The 13,962-nt window shown below is 38.3% G+C and overlaps 1 protein-coding gene across 4 annotated transcripts; it reads left to right on the forward strand.

Annotated features, from left to right (window-relative positions):
- Nucleotides 1-2,682: 2,682 nt before the first annotated feature.
- Nucleotides 2,683-8,585, forward strand: NUDT7 (nudix hydrolase 7). Of its 4 annotated transcripts, none has more exons than XM_089540542.1 (5): nt 2,683-2,898; nt 5,178-5,337; nt 5,584-5,655; nt 7,108-7,266; nt 8,043-8,585. In XM_089540542.1, the coding sequence occupies exons 1-5, from the start codon at nt 2,861-2,863 to the stop codon at nt 8,409-8,411; spliced, it is 798 nt and encodes a 265-aa protein (XP_089396668.1). In that variant the 5' UTR covers nt 2,683-2,860; the 3' UTR covers nt 8,412-8,585. The 4 variants fall into 4 exon arrangements, with proteins under 4 accessions (XP_089396668.1, XP_089396669.1, XP_089396665.1 ...); XM_089540543.1 differs by lacking the exon at nt 2,683-2,898 and adding an exon at nt 2,920-2,999; XM_089540539.1 differs by lacking the exon at nt 2,683-2,898 and adding an exon at nt 3,914-4,832.
- Nucleotides 8,586-13,962: the final 5,377 nt, after the last annotated feature.

A 13,962-nucleotide genomic window follows, 5' to 3' on the forward strand; every position in this document is an offset into this window, starting at 1 on the left:
TCTCTCAAGAGCACTAGCTCCCAAACTTTGGTCCTCCAGATGTTTTGGACTTCAGCTCCCAAAATTCCTGGCTTTGGGTCAAACATACTAGGGCTTTGGGAAGCTGAAGTCCAAAACACTCAGAGGACCAAAGTTTTGGAGCTACTGCGCAAGAAGATAACCTCTATATCTTATACTGTAGGGTTGCAACAACCGTGCTATAACAGTTCCACACAAGATGAAGCTACCACTTAAATTCCCCACCATGGTTGCATCTGCACTGCAGAAATAATCCAGTTTGACACCATTTGAACTGCAATGGCTCAATGCTATGGCATTATGGGGATTGTAGTTTTGTGAACCATTCAGCTTTCTCTGTCGGAGAGCTCTGGTGCCACAACAAACTACAAAGAATCCCAAAGCATTCAGCCATGATGGTTAAAGAGGTGTCAAACTGGATTATTTCTGTAGGGCAGATGCAGCCCATTAGAGCTTGGAAAGTTCCTATTAAAAAGTAATTTGTTACCATCATAGTTGCAATCCACTCCATCCCTGCCGCTGCCATCGGTTGGCTGCCACTAGATTGTTAGTTAACCATCATTACGCCCATTACAATTTACACGGGAAATGATAAATTAACCATTTTATTAAGGGATAAATCTATTGAAAGGTTTGAGAAAGATTGGTCTCCGCTGATGGAATACGTTGATGGAGACCCAAGCAGAGTTGGTTAAAGAAGCAAATAAGAGAAGCAAGCTTAAGAGAAATTGGGTATTTAGTACCTCCTTCTAAAGGCTATGTTAGTATTTTCATGTTATACATTAGACGTTTTTATACAATTGTCGTTAGTCTAGTTTGTCATATTGTTTAGCTGTGTTTGTGCATATTTGATTTTTTTTTTTTGTGTGTGTGTGTGTGTGTTGTATTTGAATAAAAACTATTTTAAATAAATAAACTGAACTCTTTTGTATTGCTTTTTTAAAATCTTTTTTTAATCTGCTTTCTGTCCTTTTAAGTGCATGCTTAAATGCTTTTAATCCTATAAACAGTTTGATTTTCATTTTTGTGTATATTGTACATGTTGGTTGGCCAATAAAGCTATCTCTGTTTGCTGGGTTTTGGATGTTACGGGATTTGCTATATGGCCAACGTGGCTATCCCTAAATATTTTCTGGGGAAACAAAGTTTGGGAACCCCTATGAATTCTGACATTGGCAGTTTAGGATATGGCCTTTAGCATCCTCAGCCGAGAGCTCTAGTCTAGTACCTCTCCAAACAACAAAACTACATAAGATGGAACTATGGCTGTTAAAGTGGAATAAGAGAACTATATAAGTAACTCTGTAATGTGAATGGGATGCAGGTCATCACCATGCGCATCAGCAGCGCATGTGAACCAGAAGGTGGCAGCCGAAGATCTTCTAGGATTCATTTTGTTCTCTGCTTTCCCAGCTAATAGATATTGCTAAGTCCCAGCCTGCTAGTGATTTCCAACCAAGAGCAGCAGACCTCCTCCTTTTCCAGATTTCAACCTTCTGTCCAGGAAGAATGTCAAAATGTCCTCCGTTCTGAGCATCACTATGAATTTATATCTACTGTATACTACTTTTTAAAAAGCTTTTATTTTGTGATGTCCTACATTTTTCTCGAGTGCGCTACATTTTATGGCGCCTTGTCCTCCTTTGTGATTATGACCTCTGGCCACCCTATTGCCAGACAATATTGATTCATTGTTCCCCTACGACAGTCTCAACGGTCCCCTATTCCAAATGCAACACATGTACTTTTGCATGTATTTGATTATATAGTAGCAATAGCAATTATATTTGCGGATTTGGTTAATAGGGATCTCTAAGTCCTCCAGTGCAACTCTGCTGGAAATTGACCATAGAGTTGGATCTGGAAGACATAGAGATGAATAGAGAAAGCGCTTCTCTGGGAATTTGTGGGTCCTCCAGGATGATTCTATGGTCAAATTCTGGCAGACATTGACCACAGAGTTGCATTGGGAGGACCTAGAAATTCCTAGAGAGGTCCTCCAAGCCTCCTCTGAAGAAACCTGCCAAGTTACACTGTCTCAACCTCAGAAGAGTTATAAACCTCAGAGGATTTATATGTCTGAGTCACACTGTCTCAATCCCTATTGAGTTTACATGTCTGAGTCAGGATTTGAACCCAGATCTCTAGAGTTGGAGTCCAGCAGCACTCAAACCACTGGCTCTCAGGGCTGTAAATAAACCATAGGAAATGAATTTATTTCATTTTATTTATTATTTGTCATGGCCTCCATTTTTTCTTTTTGAACATTTTACATTTTAACTACCAATCCCAGGATTCCATAGGACAGTGTAGCCATGGAAATTAAAGTGGTATCAAACTGGGTTATCTCTACAGTGTAGATGCACTCTTCCTGACTGAGTCTAATACTGCTTTAACTTGGTTTTCTAGGCTATCCTTCCCAGGATTCTGGGAGCTGTAGTCCTAAAAAGTAACTTTTCCAGGCACTCTATTGCCTCTCAGCAATTTTAGTACTTTGCCCCCACCATTTTGGAGGCGGGCGAAACAGTGAGGAGCTGATAGGCTGAAAACGCCTTGAGAGACAACTCAGTCCTCCAGTCATAATCGCTTTCAAGAAACAGCCAATCACAAACCTTCTTCTGTTGCCGTCACTGCAACTTTTTCCAGCACTCTCTTTGCTTCACTGAGACTCCGCCTTTTCAGTGAAGAAACCAATAGTAACGCAGAGAAGCTTGGCTTGGGGCCAGGACAAGGAGGAAAGGCTGTCAATCAGCGCCGAGGAACCAATCACTTGCAAACATAGAAAGGGAGAGGTGAAGCCGTTTAGTAATGAGGCCTAGTTCGACTGTTGGGTTTTTTCAAGATGGCGGCGGTGAATGTCTCTATCGAAGAGCAGGAAAGGTAGCCATAGCGAGAAGGGAGGCTGCTCTTTTCGGAGGGAAAAGGCGGGAAATAGGGCAGCAGGAGCCCCTCGATTCTGTTACTGCTGAGGGGAGAATGTGGTGGCGGTTATTTATTAACTCATTTCATTTTCCATATTTATTTTTAATTTATTTTTGTTTTTACAGTGCTATGTTATACTAATTTAATACAATTAATTAATATTTTATTTTAATTAATTAAAATAATTTAATAAATTCATTTTTATTTTTTATTTTTATTATTTTACTCTTATTTTGTTTTATTATTTTCAAATTTATTTATTTCATTCTCCCCTGTTTTTGCCCATAATATTTTATTTTAATTAATTGAAATAATGTAATAAATTCATTTTATTATTATTATTATTTTATTCATATTTTATTTTATTTTCATATTTATTTAATTAATTTTCCCCTATTTTTGCCCTTAATATTTTATTTTAATTAATTGAAATAATGTAATAAATTCATTTTATTATTATTATTATTATTATTATTATTTTATTCATATTTTATTTTATTATTTTTTCAGATTTATTTATTTCATTTCCCCCATTTTTGCCCTTAATATTTTAATTAATTGCAATAATGTAATAAATTCATATTTTATTTTATTGTTTATTCATATTTATTTATTTCATTCCCCCTATTTTTCCCCTTACTATTTTATTTTAATTAATTAAAATAATTTAATAAATTCATATTTTAATTATTTTATTCATATTTTATTTTATCATTTTTTCATATTTATTTATTTCATCCCCTCTATTTTTTGACCTTAATATTTTATTTTAATTAATTAAAATAATTTTATTTTATTATTTTTTCATATTTATTTATTTCATTCCCCCCTATTTTTTTGCTTTTATTTTAATTAATTAAAATAATTTAATAAATTTATTTTTTATTTTTATTATTTAATTCATATTTTTATTATTTATTTCATATTTATTTATTTTATTACACATACACACCATTTTTGCCTTTTTCTTATTGTGGGGGGGGGGGGCAAATGGGGACATTGCCCTTCAAAGTAAATAGATGTGCTTCACGTTCTCAGAGGGTTTATCCACACTGCAGAAATAAATCAGTTTGAGGCCGCTTTAAATGCCGTAGTTCAGTGCTATGGAATCCTGGGATTTGTAGTTTTGTGAGTGATTTAACCTGTGTCACAACAGAGCTCTGGTGCCACACCAGACTACAAATCCCAGGATCCCCTAGCATTCATCCATGGCAGTTAAAGCAGTCTCAAACATAATATCATTAGCTAACATTTCAAGTTAATATGTAATACTTGGAGTTGATATATAACAGTTGGATGAAGGAACATTAACAATTTAGACACCATTCTCTGCAACTAGCAGAGAATATCAAAGACTCGCAAGGATCGCTGAAGTATGTCAAGGAAGAAAGCGCAAAGGCGGGTTCACGGCTGAACATGACGAAAACGAAATCATGACCACAGATTGTTTATGTAACTTTAAAGTAGGGTGATGAAGACAGCGAAATAGTTAAGGATTTCCCAAACTTTGGCTTAGTTATTCAATCAGAATGGAGTTGAGGAATCACAAGGAAACTGTGACTTGGAAGGACAGCTGTGAAAGAATGAGATGAAATCCTCCAGGGAAAACATATATCATTGAATGCCCAAAGACAAGATTGTCCACGCCGTCGTGTTTCCAATCCTTTTAATGTACGGTTGTGAAATTTGGACAGCGAAGAGAGCTGATAAGGAGAAAACCTATTCAAAATGTCGTGCTGCAAAAAGGTTTTACAGATACACCGGACTGCCAGAAAGACAAATGTATGGCTCTTAAAGCAAATGAAATCTGAATTCTCCCTAGAAGCCAAGATGGCTAGACCAAGACTATCGTACTTCGGACATGAGTCCCTAGAAAAAGACAGTAATGCTTGGTAAGGTCAAAGGCAGTAGGGAAAAAAGAAGAGTGTTTTAACAAAACAGTACTATAATATTACTAGGAATGATTTAAAAAGCTGTTGTTATATTATTCCCAGTATTTGTGCTTAAGAGCAAGCGTTCTGATTCTTTTTGCCTCCAAGGGACAAGATGATGATTAGAGTTCTATAGAGATTCATATACCTACAGTTTTCATCTCACTGCAGTGTTTAGCTCACTCAAAATATGTACAGTTTTGTCTGATCATCTGAAGCTTTGTTTGAATTAATGAAAATCCTCAAATGAATGTCCTGATTTTTTCTTATTTAATTAATTTAATTTTTTTAATTTTTATTTGCTAGTTCTGGAATGAGTGTGAAAGATAAAGCTAAGCTGCAGCTGAAGAAATTTGACATCGGAGACAGGTTTTCCCATTTCCCAGGGGGAAAAGCCTCCGTTCTTCTGCCGCTGATGGTTAAAGATGGAAAACTACATCTTCTATTCACTGTCAGATCAATGAAGGTATGAACATCTCAGTGTCAAAACCAATTCCATTCATTACTCACAAGGTTATGGTCCAATTCGCAGTGTGGAAATAATCCAGTCTGAGGCTGCTTTAACTGCTAGGGAACCTTGGGAATTGTAGTTTATTGTGGCACCAGAGCTCCCTGACAGAGAAGGCTAAATGTCTCACAAAACTGCAATTTCCAGAATTAGCATTAAGCCAGGCCAGTTAAACCGGTCTGAAACTGGATTATTTCTGCACAGTGTTTTGGACCGGAGACTCCGATCCATGCAAGATCACTGAGGCTGCCTGGTGGAAATGAAACTCTGATACAGGTAAGCAAACAGTTTCTACTGGTATGCATAATACAAATAACTAGGGTTAATTAATATTGTTTCCCTTTTTCCAGGAGGAAGGGCCGTATCTTAATCTCTTCTGCCAATAGCCAGATGCAGCTGACAAAGTGTGCTTCTTCCTATTAGTGAGAAAGAATTGTCATGCCTCAGCCCATCTGTTCAGGGCAGCAGCACCGCCTCGATTTTTCAGAGCTGTAATTAAAATATCCAGTGCAGTAACTTTTGACAGCTGGAACAGCTGAGCACTGGGGGAATTAGCTGTTTGCTCCCCTTGTGCCTCTTGTATCTGCCCACCAGAAGCCAAAACCAGTAGAGATATCAACTGAGACTGCCATATGTTTGTTGAAGCAGCCATGTCCTCGGTTATTTTCCATGGCTAGGAGTCTCAGAAACAGAGTAGCAGATAGAACATCAGGTCCGAGGGAAAACCTAGGTACACCTTTATCCCTCCATAATAATTAAACTCATACCTCCATATTTGCGCTTTTTTATTTGTGGGTTTGATTAATATGTTCCCTCTAGGAATATCTAGGTCCTCCAGTGCAACTCTGTGGTCAACTCTAACTAAAAATTGCACTGAAAGATCTAAAGATTCCTAGAGGCATTTGTAGCTACTCCAGTGCCATTCTATGGTCAGTGTATGTCGGATGTTGACCACAGAGTTGCACTGGAGGACACAGAGTGTTTTTGTTATTGTGGTTTTTCCATATTCACGGGGGTCTTATGCCCCAAACCCTAGCAAATATGGAGGGACAAGTGTAATTTCTTTTTTATTATTATTATATTTTTAAATGTGTTATTAATCTGCCTGGAATACTGCTCTAGTAGCTCCTATATGGGGCTTCCAGGGGAGGTTTTCTGCTAAGTGAATGTCAAGGTACTTAAATTCCTGACACGGGTTCATCTGGCGTCCATTGATAGACCATTGAAAACGAAAAAAACTGACCCCATAAACCTGTTGACCTATCCATGGGTCATGTAAGTTCTACACTTTAACTGTTATAAAAAGGAAACCCTGGTGAAAGGCAAGAGTGTAATCTGTCCTAAATTAGAGTCTAAAATGTTGTGATGAAAAGATTTAAAAGCAGACTCTTGAATGTGTGAAGGATGGAGGTGCCCAGATTGAATGACCAGCTGTGTGCTTTCATAATTTTCTCCTTCATATTTCATGGCTATCAGTGTATACTGTAACATTTGAAGAAGTGTAGTAAATAAAATATGTTTGGTTAGTTTACTTCTGCTGGACTGGGGGCAAACTCTGACATATATTGAGTATAGGTTTTGCTACACAGAGGTCAAGGTAAAAGCAGAAAATATAAGACATAAAGTCCTTAACATGTTTATTTGGGAAATGTTTCTAAAGTTAATTCTCCACTTGGATCTTAGTAACTGAGGTTAATACTTAACAAATTTATTTTTTCTAATTACTAGTTGAGAAGATCACCAGGAGAAGTGTGTTTTCCAGGAGGAAGAAGTGAACCAACAGACAAAGATGAAATATCCACAGCTCTACGAGAAGCTCAGGAAGAAGTAGGGCTGCATCCTGAACAGGCCGAAGTCATCTGTAGACTTGTGCCAATAATAGACAAAGTAAAGTTCAGTTTATCCAAACACTATTAAAAAATAAGTACTGTAGTCACTATTAAAAAATAAGTACTGTTAGTAAAGCAACGTGGATAGTTTTAAAAGGAGACTAGCAGATTCATAACTACTTAGGCTGTGTACAACTATTAATAATGTTAGCTTGGATTTCATACTGATAAGGATGCCTTGAAACATCGAGTATATCCACCAGCTTTCATTTGGCTGTGTCAGATATTCAAGAGAAACAGTACATGATATTATATTTTCTGTTTTCTATTCCTTAAAAGAGGATATAAATGTTGAAGTGGGGTTTTTATCTTGAAAAATGCTGTGAAACGCCTGTTGTAGAGGTGGAACATATGTGATTAAAACTATTGCAAAAACAAAGTATTAAAATGCTCACCTTAGTATAATCAGTTGATAGGTTGGATTAGAGAAATGTGCCTTTTAAATCGCACAGCTCAGTCTGTGTTATTACTTCATATTAGCTGAAATCCTCAAACCGCTACATTGCATTGGACCCCTTTCAAAGCAAGTTGTTTGACAGGGATTTGAGGAAAGGCTTCCTTGGGCAAATCATAGAGTTTATAATTCTCAGAGCTGCCATGATTGCCTCTAATAGTTGGTCAGTACTTTCATAATCTGTTATTTACTTGGATGTATGAGAGGAGTTCTGTACTTCACCTGACTAGAGCTCTTGCCCTCTGAGCTTTTTTTCCACTCTTTGAGTTTGTTGTGACTTCGAGATGCTTTAAGGAACCTAACACCTCTTTTCTTTTCAGACCAATTCATTGGTAACTCCAGTTGTAGCCTTTATAGAAGATACGTTTCAAGCCCGTCCGAATCCCGAAGAAGTGAGTGATACGTTTTTTGTACCGCTGGAGTATTTTATTCGTCCTTCAAAGTATAATGTCGTAACTATACAAATAAATGGACTTCCGTACTTGGTGCATTCCTTCGAATATGACGATCCAGAGCGTAAGACTTCTTTCAGAATAGTGGGACTCACAGCAAACTTTGCGGTGTTCCTTGCTCTTGCAATTTTTGGAGAGAAACCAACATTTGAAGTTCAGTACGATTTTGACAACTTGAATTCTTCCGCTATGGACTTTTTTCTGCCGCAGTACGAAAGGGTAAAAAGCAAACTTTGACGTGTGGAATTGTTCGTTTTTCCCGCTGAAACTTACCTTCCAACTGAAACGCATTTTTGGGGTTTCAATACATTCCCTTAAATTATGATTGTAAATGGTTACAATTACAGTTTTAGGAATCAATTTTTAAGATATTCATGTCTTATATGAAATAAAATGTATTGATCAGTTTGTAGCATAGTCTCCATTGATCTGTTTTGCATCATGTTTTTCTCGCTGGATCAATGTGCTGTAGTGGTTTCAGCGTTAGACTACAACTCTAGAGACCAGGGTTCAAATCCCTGCTCAGCCGTGAAAACCCACTGGATGGCCTTAAGCAAGTCACGGTCTCTTAGCCTCAGGGAAGGCAAAGGCAAACCCCATCTGAAGAAATCTTGCTAAGAAAATGCTGTGATAGGTATGTAAATAGGTACTCCTATTGATGCAGCCTAGCATTGCATTGGCTTTTTTAGCGGCTGCATCACACTCTTGACTCATGCACAACCTCAGTTTCTTCAGCTGGTGTTGCTTGGTCTGGGAAGGAAAGAGCTCCTCTAAGTGCAAGATGACTTTGCATGCTTCTGAAACGCTCAAGGAACGGCACAGGCAAAATTGCCAGCCCGAGGGGAGGGTATCTTGGCAACATAATGGAAGCATGGCTGAACTGCGAATTTCAATTTCACCGGGATAAGCAGCTCTTCTCTTCAGCGTTCTGTTTCCGTAAATGTTTTGCCTCAAAAGATATGAATAAATGCTTCCAGGCAACAGCCTTAGGTCCCTCCGATCCTGACAGTAGATTCTTTTCATTACTGCTTTTAAAATACAAGCAGGGCTTTTCAATTCTGTAGGTGGTTGAATACGTGGATAAAGGATCCCTGGATATGAAAGGCCAACTGGTGCCTCTACAAATCTCAGGGTTTTGTGGGATGGAGCTGTGGCAGTTAAAGTGGTGTCAAACGGCATTATTTCTACAATGTAGATGCACCCCATAGTGCCATTTGCCACTGTCATGCCATGTGCATGAATGTTGGCCCATTGCATTCTCTGTGAATAAAGATTTATTTAATTCCAGTTGTGTTTTTAAAAGTCCTTTTGAAAAAAGTTGAATTACTTTTTGGAAAGAGTTTTGAAGGCAGAGTTGGTTTGGCCTTCCCCCAAAATCTACAGGATTTTTGCATTTATTGCTGCCCGCCCAGCCTCCTACCAAAGTTGTACATTTTGCATTCATGTCAAAGTTTTGTTTGCATTCTTCGCATATTTATGCGCTCCCACCCAGCGTCGCTCTTTGCATCTCAGCTTTTTATGTTCAACCGAGGAAACGGTTTGTTGCGATGATTTATTTTGCTATGATATCGGTATCTTTCACAGAAGGCAGCAGACAGGAAGTTTCCAACATCAATTAAATTCAGAAATAATAGTACCTTCACAAATATTATGAAAAAATACTGATTGTAATCTATTAGCTGGATAGCAGGAAAGGAGCCACAATGAGGGAACAACAAACTCCACATCCAACAATGAGGATATAATACAATTCACAAGATGGTTATCTAGAAAGCTACATGGATGTCGAACTTATCCGCATTCTCCAGAATGTCTTATTTAAACTATTGGCCAGAGCCAAAGACTATCACTAGCAAATACTTGCTAGTCATTAAGATCTTCAAGGCCCTTATCTCAGTTTCCCCAAGCTCTCAACATTGTCATTGGTGGCATCCAAGTTGGAAATTGCCCTTCCCAGATCAGTCTAACCAGGATTAGCTCCAAGGGAAGAGGAAGGCATGTCCAGGAGCACTTTTAAGCCATTTAAATTGAAGGATGGCTACTCAGAGATGCCGGATGCCATTTTAACCACATACTTTGCTTAGGGGAATTATTAGCTTAGTGCCTAGCGCTCTAAACCGCTCCTCATAGGGCATGGTTTCCAGACCCTTCACCATTTTGGTTGCCTTTCTCTGGACATGCTCCAGCTTCTCAACATCCTTTTTGAATTGTGGTGCCCAGAACTGGACACAGTATTCCAGGTGGAGTCTGACCAAAGCAGAATAGAGTGGCACTATTACTTTCCTTGATCTAGACACTATACTTCTATTGATGCACCCTAGAATCGCGTTGTCTTTTTTAGCTGCTGCATCACACTGTTGACTCATGTTCACCTTGTGGTCTATTAGGACTCCTAGATGCCTTTCACACATAGTATTGTTAAGCCAGGTGTCTGAAGATGACCCATGAAAACTGAGAACCCTGTGGGCTAACATGCTTTTATTTCTTGGACCATATAATAAGGAATGATTTTGATTTTAATCTGCTGTAAGCTTTTTTATCTTCTTTTATCTGCTGTGTGAATAATTTCTTCTGCCAACACATCCTCTTATTTGCTAGCTTTAATAGTTTTTTTCCCTGCTGTTATTTGACTTTATTTGTGTCTGCCGTTATCATAAATGCGGCTGCATTTTAATAGCATTTGCTGCTTGTTGCTATGGTTGTTTTAATTTTTAACAAAATACGATACATTATCCACATGATATACAATTTCAAAGTTATAATACAATTATTTCAATACGCAACACTGCTCCAGAGCATAAAATACCTAGTTCCTTTTATACTGTCTCTGTTTAAGTTTGGAAAGAGAAGACTGGTGCCAGTAATTTACCAATACAGATGTAAAATTATATGGAGTGTATGATGCCTCCTACAATAAAAGGTAATTTCCATTGTCAATCAGCTACTGACATTGTTTCCAATCTTTTGGAAAATGCTGCAAGTTTCCCTGTCTTCAGCAACCTAGTAAATTCACAGGAAGATATTTTAGGGGTGGGACATTATGTCCATCCCACTTCTCTAAATGTAACAAGCACTTATACCTGGATTTGCTTTCCTTTGAAAGGAGGTTACTGGAGGCGTTTTGGTTGTCTGTAACATTTGCATTGATTTACAGAGAGGTAGAGGCACCTATAGCAGTGATGGCGAACCTATGGCATGCATGCCAGAGGTGGCACTCAGAGCCCTCTCTGTGGGCACATGTGCCATCGTGCCAGCACAGAGTTTGCCAGAGTTTGTTACTAGAAAGCCAGAGGGACATGGCACTTTGCAATAAATAAGTGGGTTTTGAGTTGCAGTTTGGGCACTCGGCCTCAAAAAGGTTCACCATCACTGACCTATAGTATAGATGCACCCTTGGTATACTTGCTTGGAAGTAGACCAAGTCTATGAAAGCTTATGCTACAACTTCTTTTGCAGAGTTAGTCTCAAAAGCATTACAAGATCAGTTTGCAGACTTATTTTTCTACTGTCACTGAAGCAAATATTTCTTTAGATGAATGCAATGAACAGGCCCCCTTCATACATTTGGGAATGCTGTTTTATTATCTTCCATTTCACCTCGTTCGATTTTAATTGCATTTTATTGCTTTGAAGTGTACTGTTAATATTGATATTTGAAGATGCCTGGCTTCCAAGAAGAACAAATTATTAATATTTTAAACCAATTAATCATAAAGGTATCCATGGACTGCATTTGAGAAACTAAAGATGCTTTTGTTTGCTACTCCTCTTTCTTAATGTATGTTACATGGCATAATAACTATATTTGTCAAATGCCTAATGTGACAGCTGGTGTTGTTTATGCTGACTTACAAAGTTTACTTAGAAGGCCAATTGTTGTGATCACAACCTTTGGTAAATGCATCTTTGGTAAATGCAAATTCCCTGCAGATGTGCTCAGGAGTAAATCCCATTTCACCCAGTGGAATTTAGTATAAGAATATAAGAAGATAGAGCAGCTATAACTCTAATTGTTGTACAGAAGAGAGGATTCTTCAGTGAGGATTTCTTTTCCTGATATTACAGCCTGCATGTTTCCAATGTTGATGGTTCCTGACCAGTGCTGTTTCTTCTATATACAAATATACCTCAGTTAACTTTAACTAAAACTTTGGTACTAGAGGTAAAAAGAACATGGAAAGAATAGGGATAGCTTATTGTTGCTAACTGCTTTCAAGTTGGCCTCAACTCATGGCATCCCTATGGATGAGACATCGCCAAGGCCTCCTGTCCTCCACTGCTCTGCTCAGGTCTTGAAGGTTCAAGCCTGTGACCTCTTTGTTTGAGTCTAGCTATCTGGCATGTGGTCTGTCCTCTACCTTTCGTAGCATCATTGTCATTTCCATTAATTCATGCCTTCTCATGATGTGCCCAAAGTATGACTTCTTCAGTTTAGTCATGGCTTCCAGGGAGAGTTCGGGCTTGATCTGTTCCAGAACTCATTTGTTTGTCTTCTTGGCCACCCATGGTACTCTCAGCACTTTTCTCCAACATCACATCTCAAATTAGTTTGTATCAGCTTTCTTCACTGTCCAGCTCCCATATCAATACATGGTGATGGTGAATACAATGGCTTTCACGATCCTCACTTTGGTGTTCAGATTTATATTTTTACACATTAGGATTTTGTCCAGTTCTTTCATCGCTGCCCTTCCTAATTCTCGTCTTCTAATTTCCTGACTTCAGTCACTGTTCAAATCAGTATTTGATCCAAGGTAAGGGAACTCTTTGACTATTTTAATATTATCATTGTCTAGAACAGAATCATAGAACCATAGAGCTGGAAGAGACCACAAGGGGTCATACAGTCCAACCTCCTGCTATGCAGGAATACACCACCAAAGCACTCCTGACAGATGGCCATCCAGCCTCTGTTTAAAAACCTCCAAAGAAGTAGATTCCGTCTCTCTTCAAGGCAGCATATTCCACTGTTGAACAGCTCTTACCATCAGGAAGTTCTTCCTAATGTTTAGGTGGAATCTCTTTTCCTCTAGCTTGTGTCACTCTGCTCCGGGTCCTAGTTTCTGAAGCAGCAGAAAACAACCTTGCTCCATCTTCAATACATCATCCTTTCCAATGTTTAGAAAACATGCAGTGGTAAGCTACCTGGGTTTCAAGTAACAAAGGAGGTCCAGATTGCACACAAATAGCTATGGAAGCATCTGGGAAAAGGACAGATTCAAAAAGTGTTCTTATAAAAATATATGGAACACTGCTTAAATGTGATTTATTCTATGGGCAGAATGCACTTAAGTAATTTATACTGTGTAAAAAAATGCACACCAAAATATGTACATTGGAAAAAATGCATTAAAAGAGGTAGATTTTGACATATAAAAACAAGATGACAGCATCTGGCATGACTGAACACAGAGGTGGAGAAAGGAGAAAGTCCAGAGATGTCGGCTTTAGATGTGCACATTACCAGTCATTTTTGGAAACATTTTCTCCCTGTTATCGCCACATTATTGCTATGTTCTGATGACATGCTTCAGGCTGGACAGGTTGTGCCATTTCATCCAGAAAGGCTGGCAGTTCATCTCACTTCAGCAACATAGCAAGCTCTGAGCAGATTGATAGGTCAGTAATCTGTTTCATTCAATAGCTGTGTTCATGCGGAAATATAGTGTTCACTGCACTATTATTTAAGCGCAGTCGCTTGAAGCAAAGGAAGGTGCCTTCCAGTGTTATAATTCAACTGTCTGGTTATTTTCTTGCACTCAGAAGGAAGGGGGAAGGTGGATGTGTT

Source organism: Sceloporus occidentalis, unplaced genomic scaffold, assembly GCF_023333645.1.
Source record: "Sceloporus occidentalis isolate IW3139 unplaced genomic scaffold, rSceOcc1.0.p SCAF_10, whole genome shotgun sequence".
In the NCBI taxonomy this organism is placed as follows: domain Eukaryota; kingdom Metazoa; phylum Chordata; class Lepidosauria; order Squamata; family Phrynosomatidae; genus Sceloporus; species Sceloporus occidentalis.

Bases quoted from the DNA above. Each gene is read 5' to 3' on its own strand.
- NUDT7 (XM_089540539.1), top strand. From the start codon at position 4,669: ATGTCGTGCTGCAAAAAGGTTTTACAGATACACCGGACTGCCAGAAAG. The intron at 5,338-5,583 runs GTATGAACATCT...ATTTCTGCACAG, and splicing joins TCACTGTCAGATCAATGAAG to TGTTTTGGACCGGAGACTCC. The intron at 5,656-7,107 runs GTAAGCAAACAG...TCTAATTACTAG, and splicing joins GAAATGAAACTCTGATACAG to TTGAGAAGATCACCAGGAGA.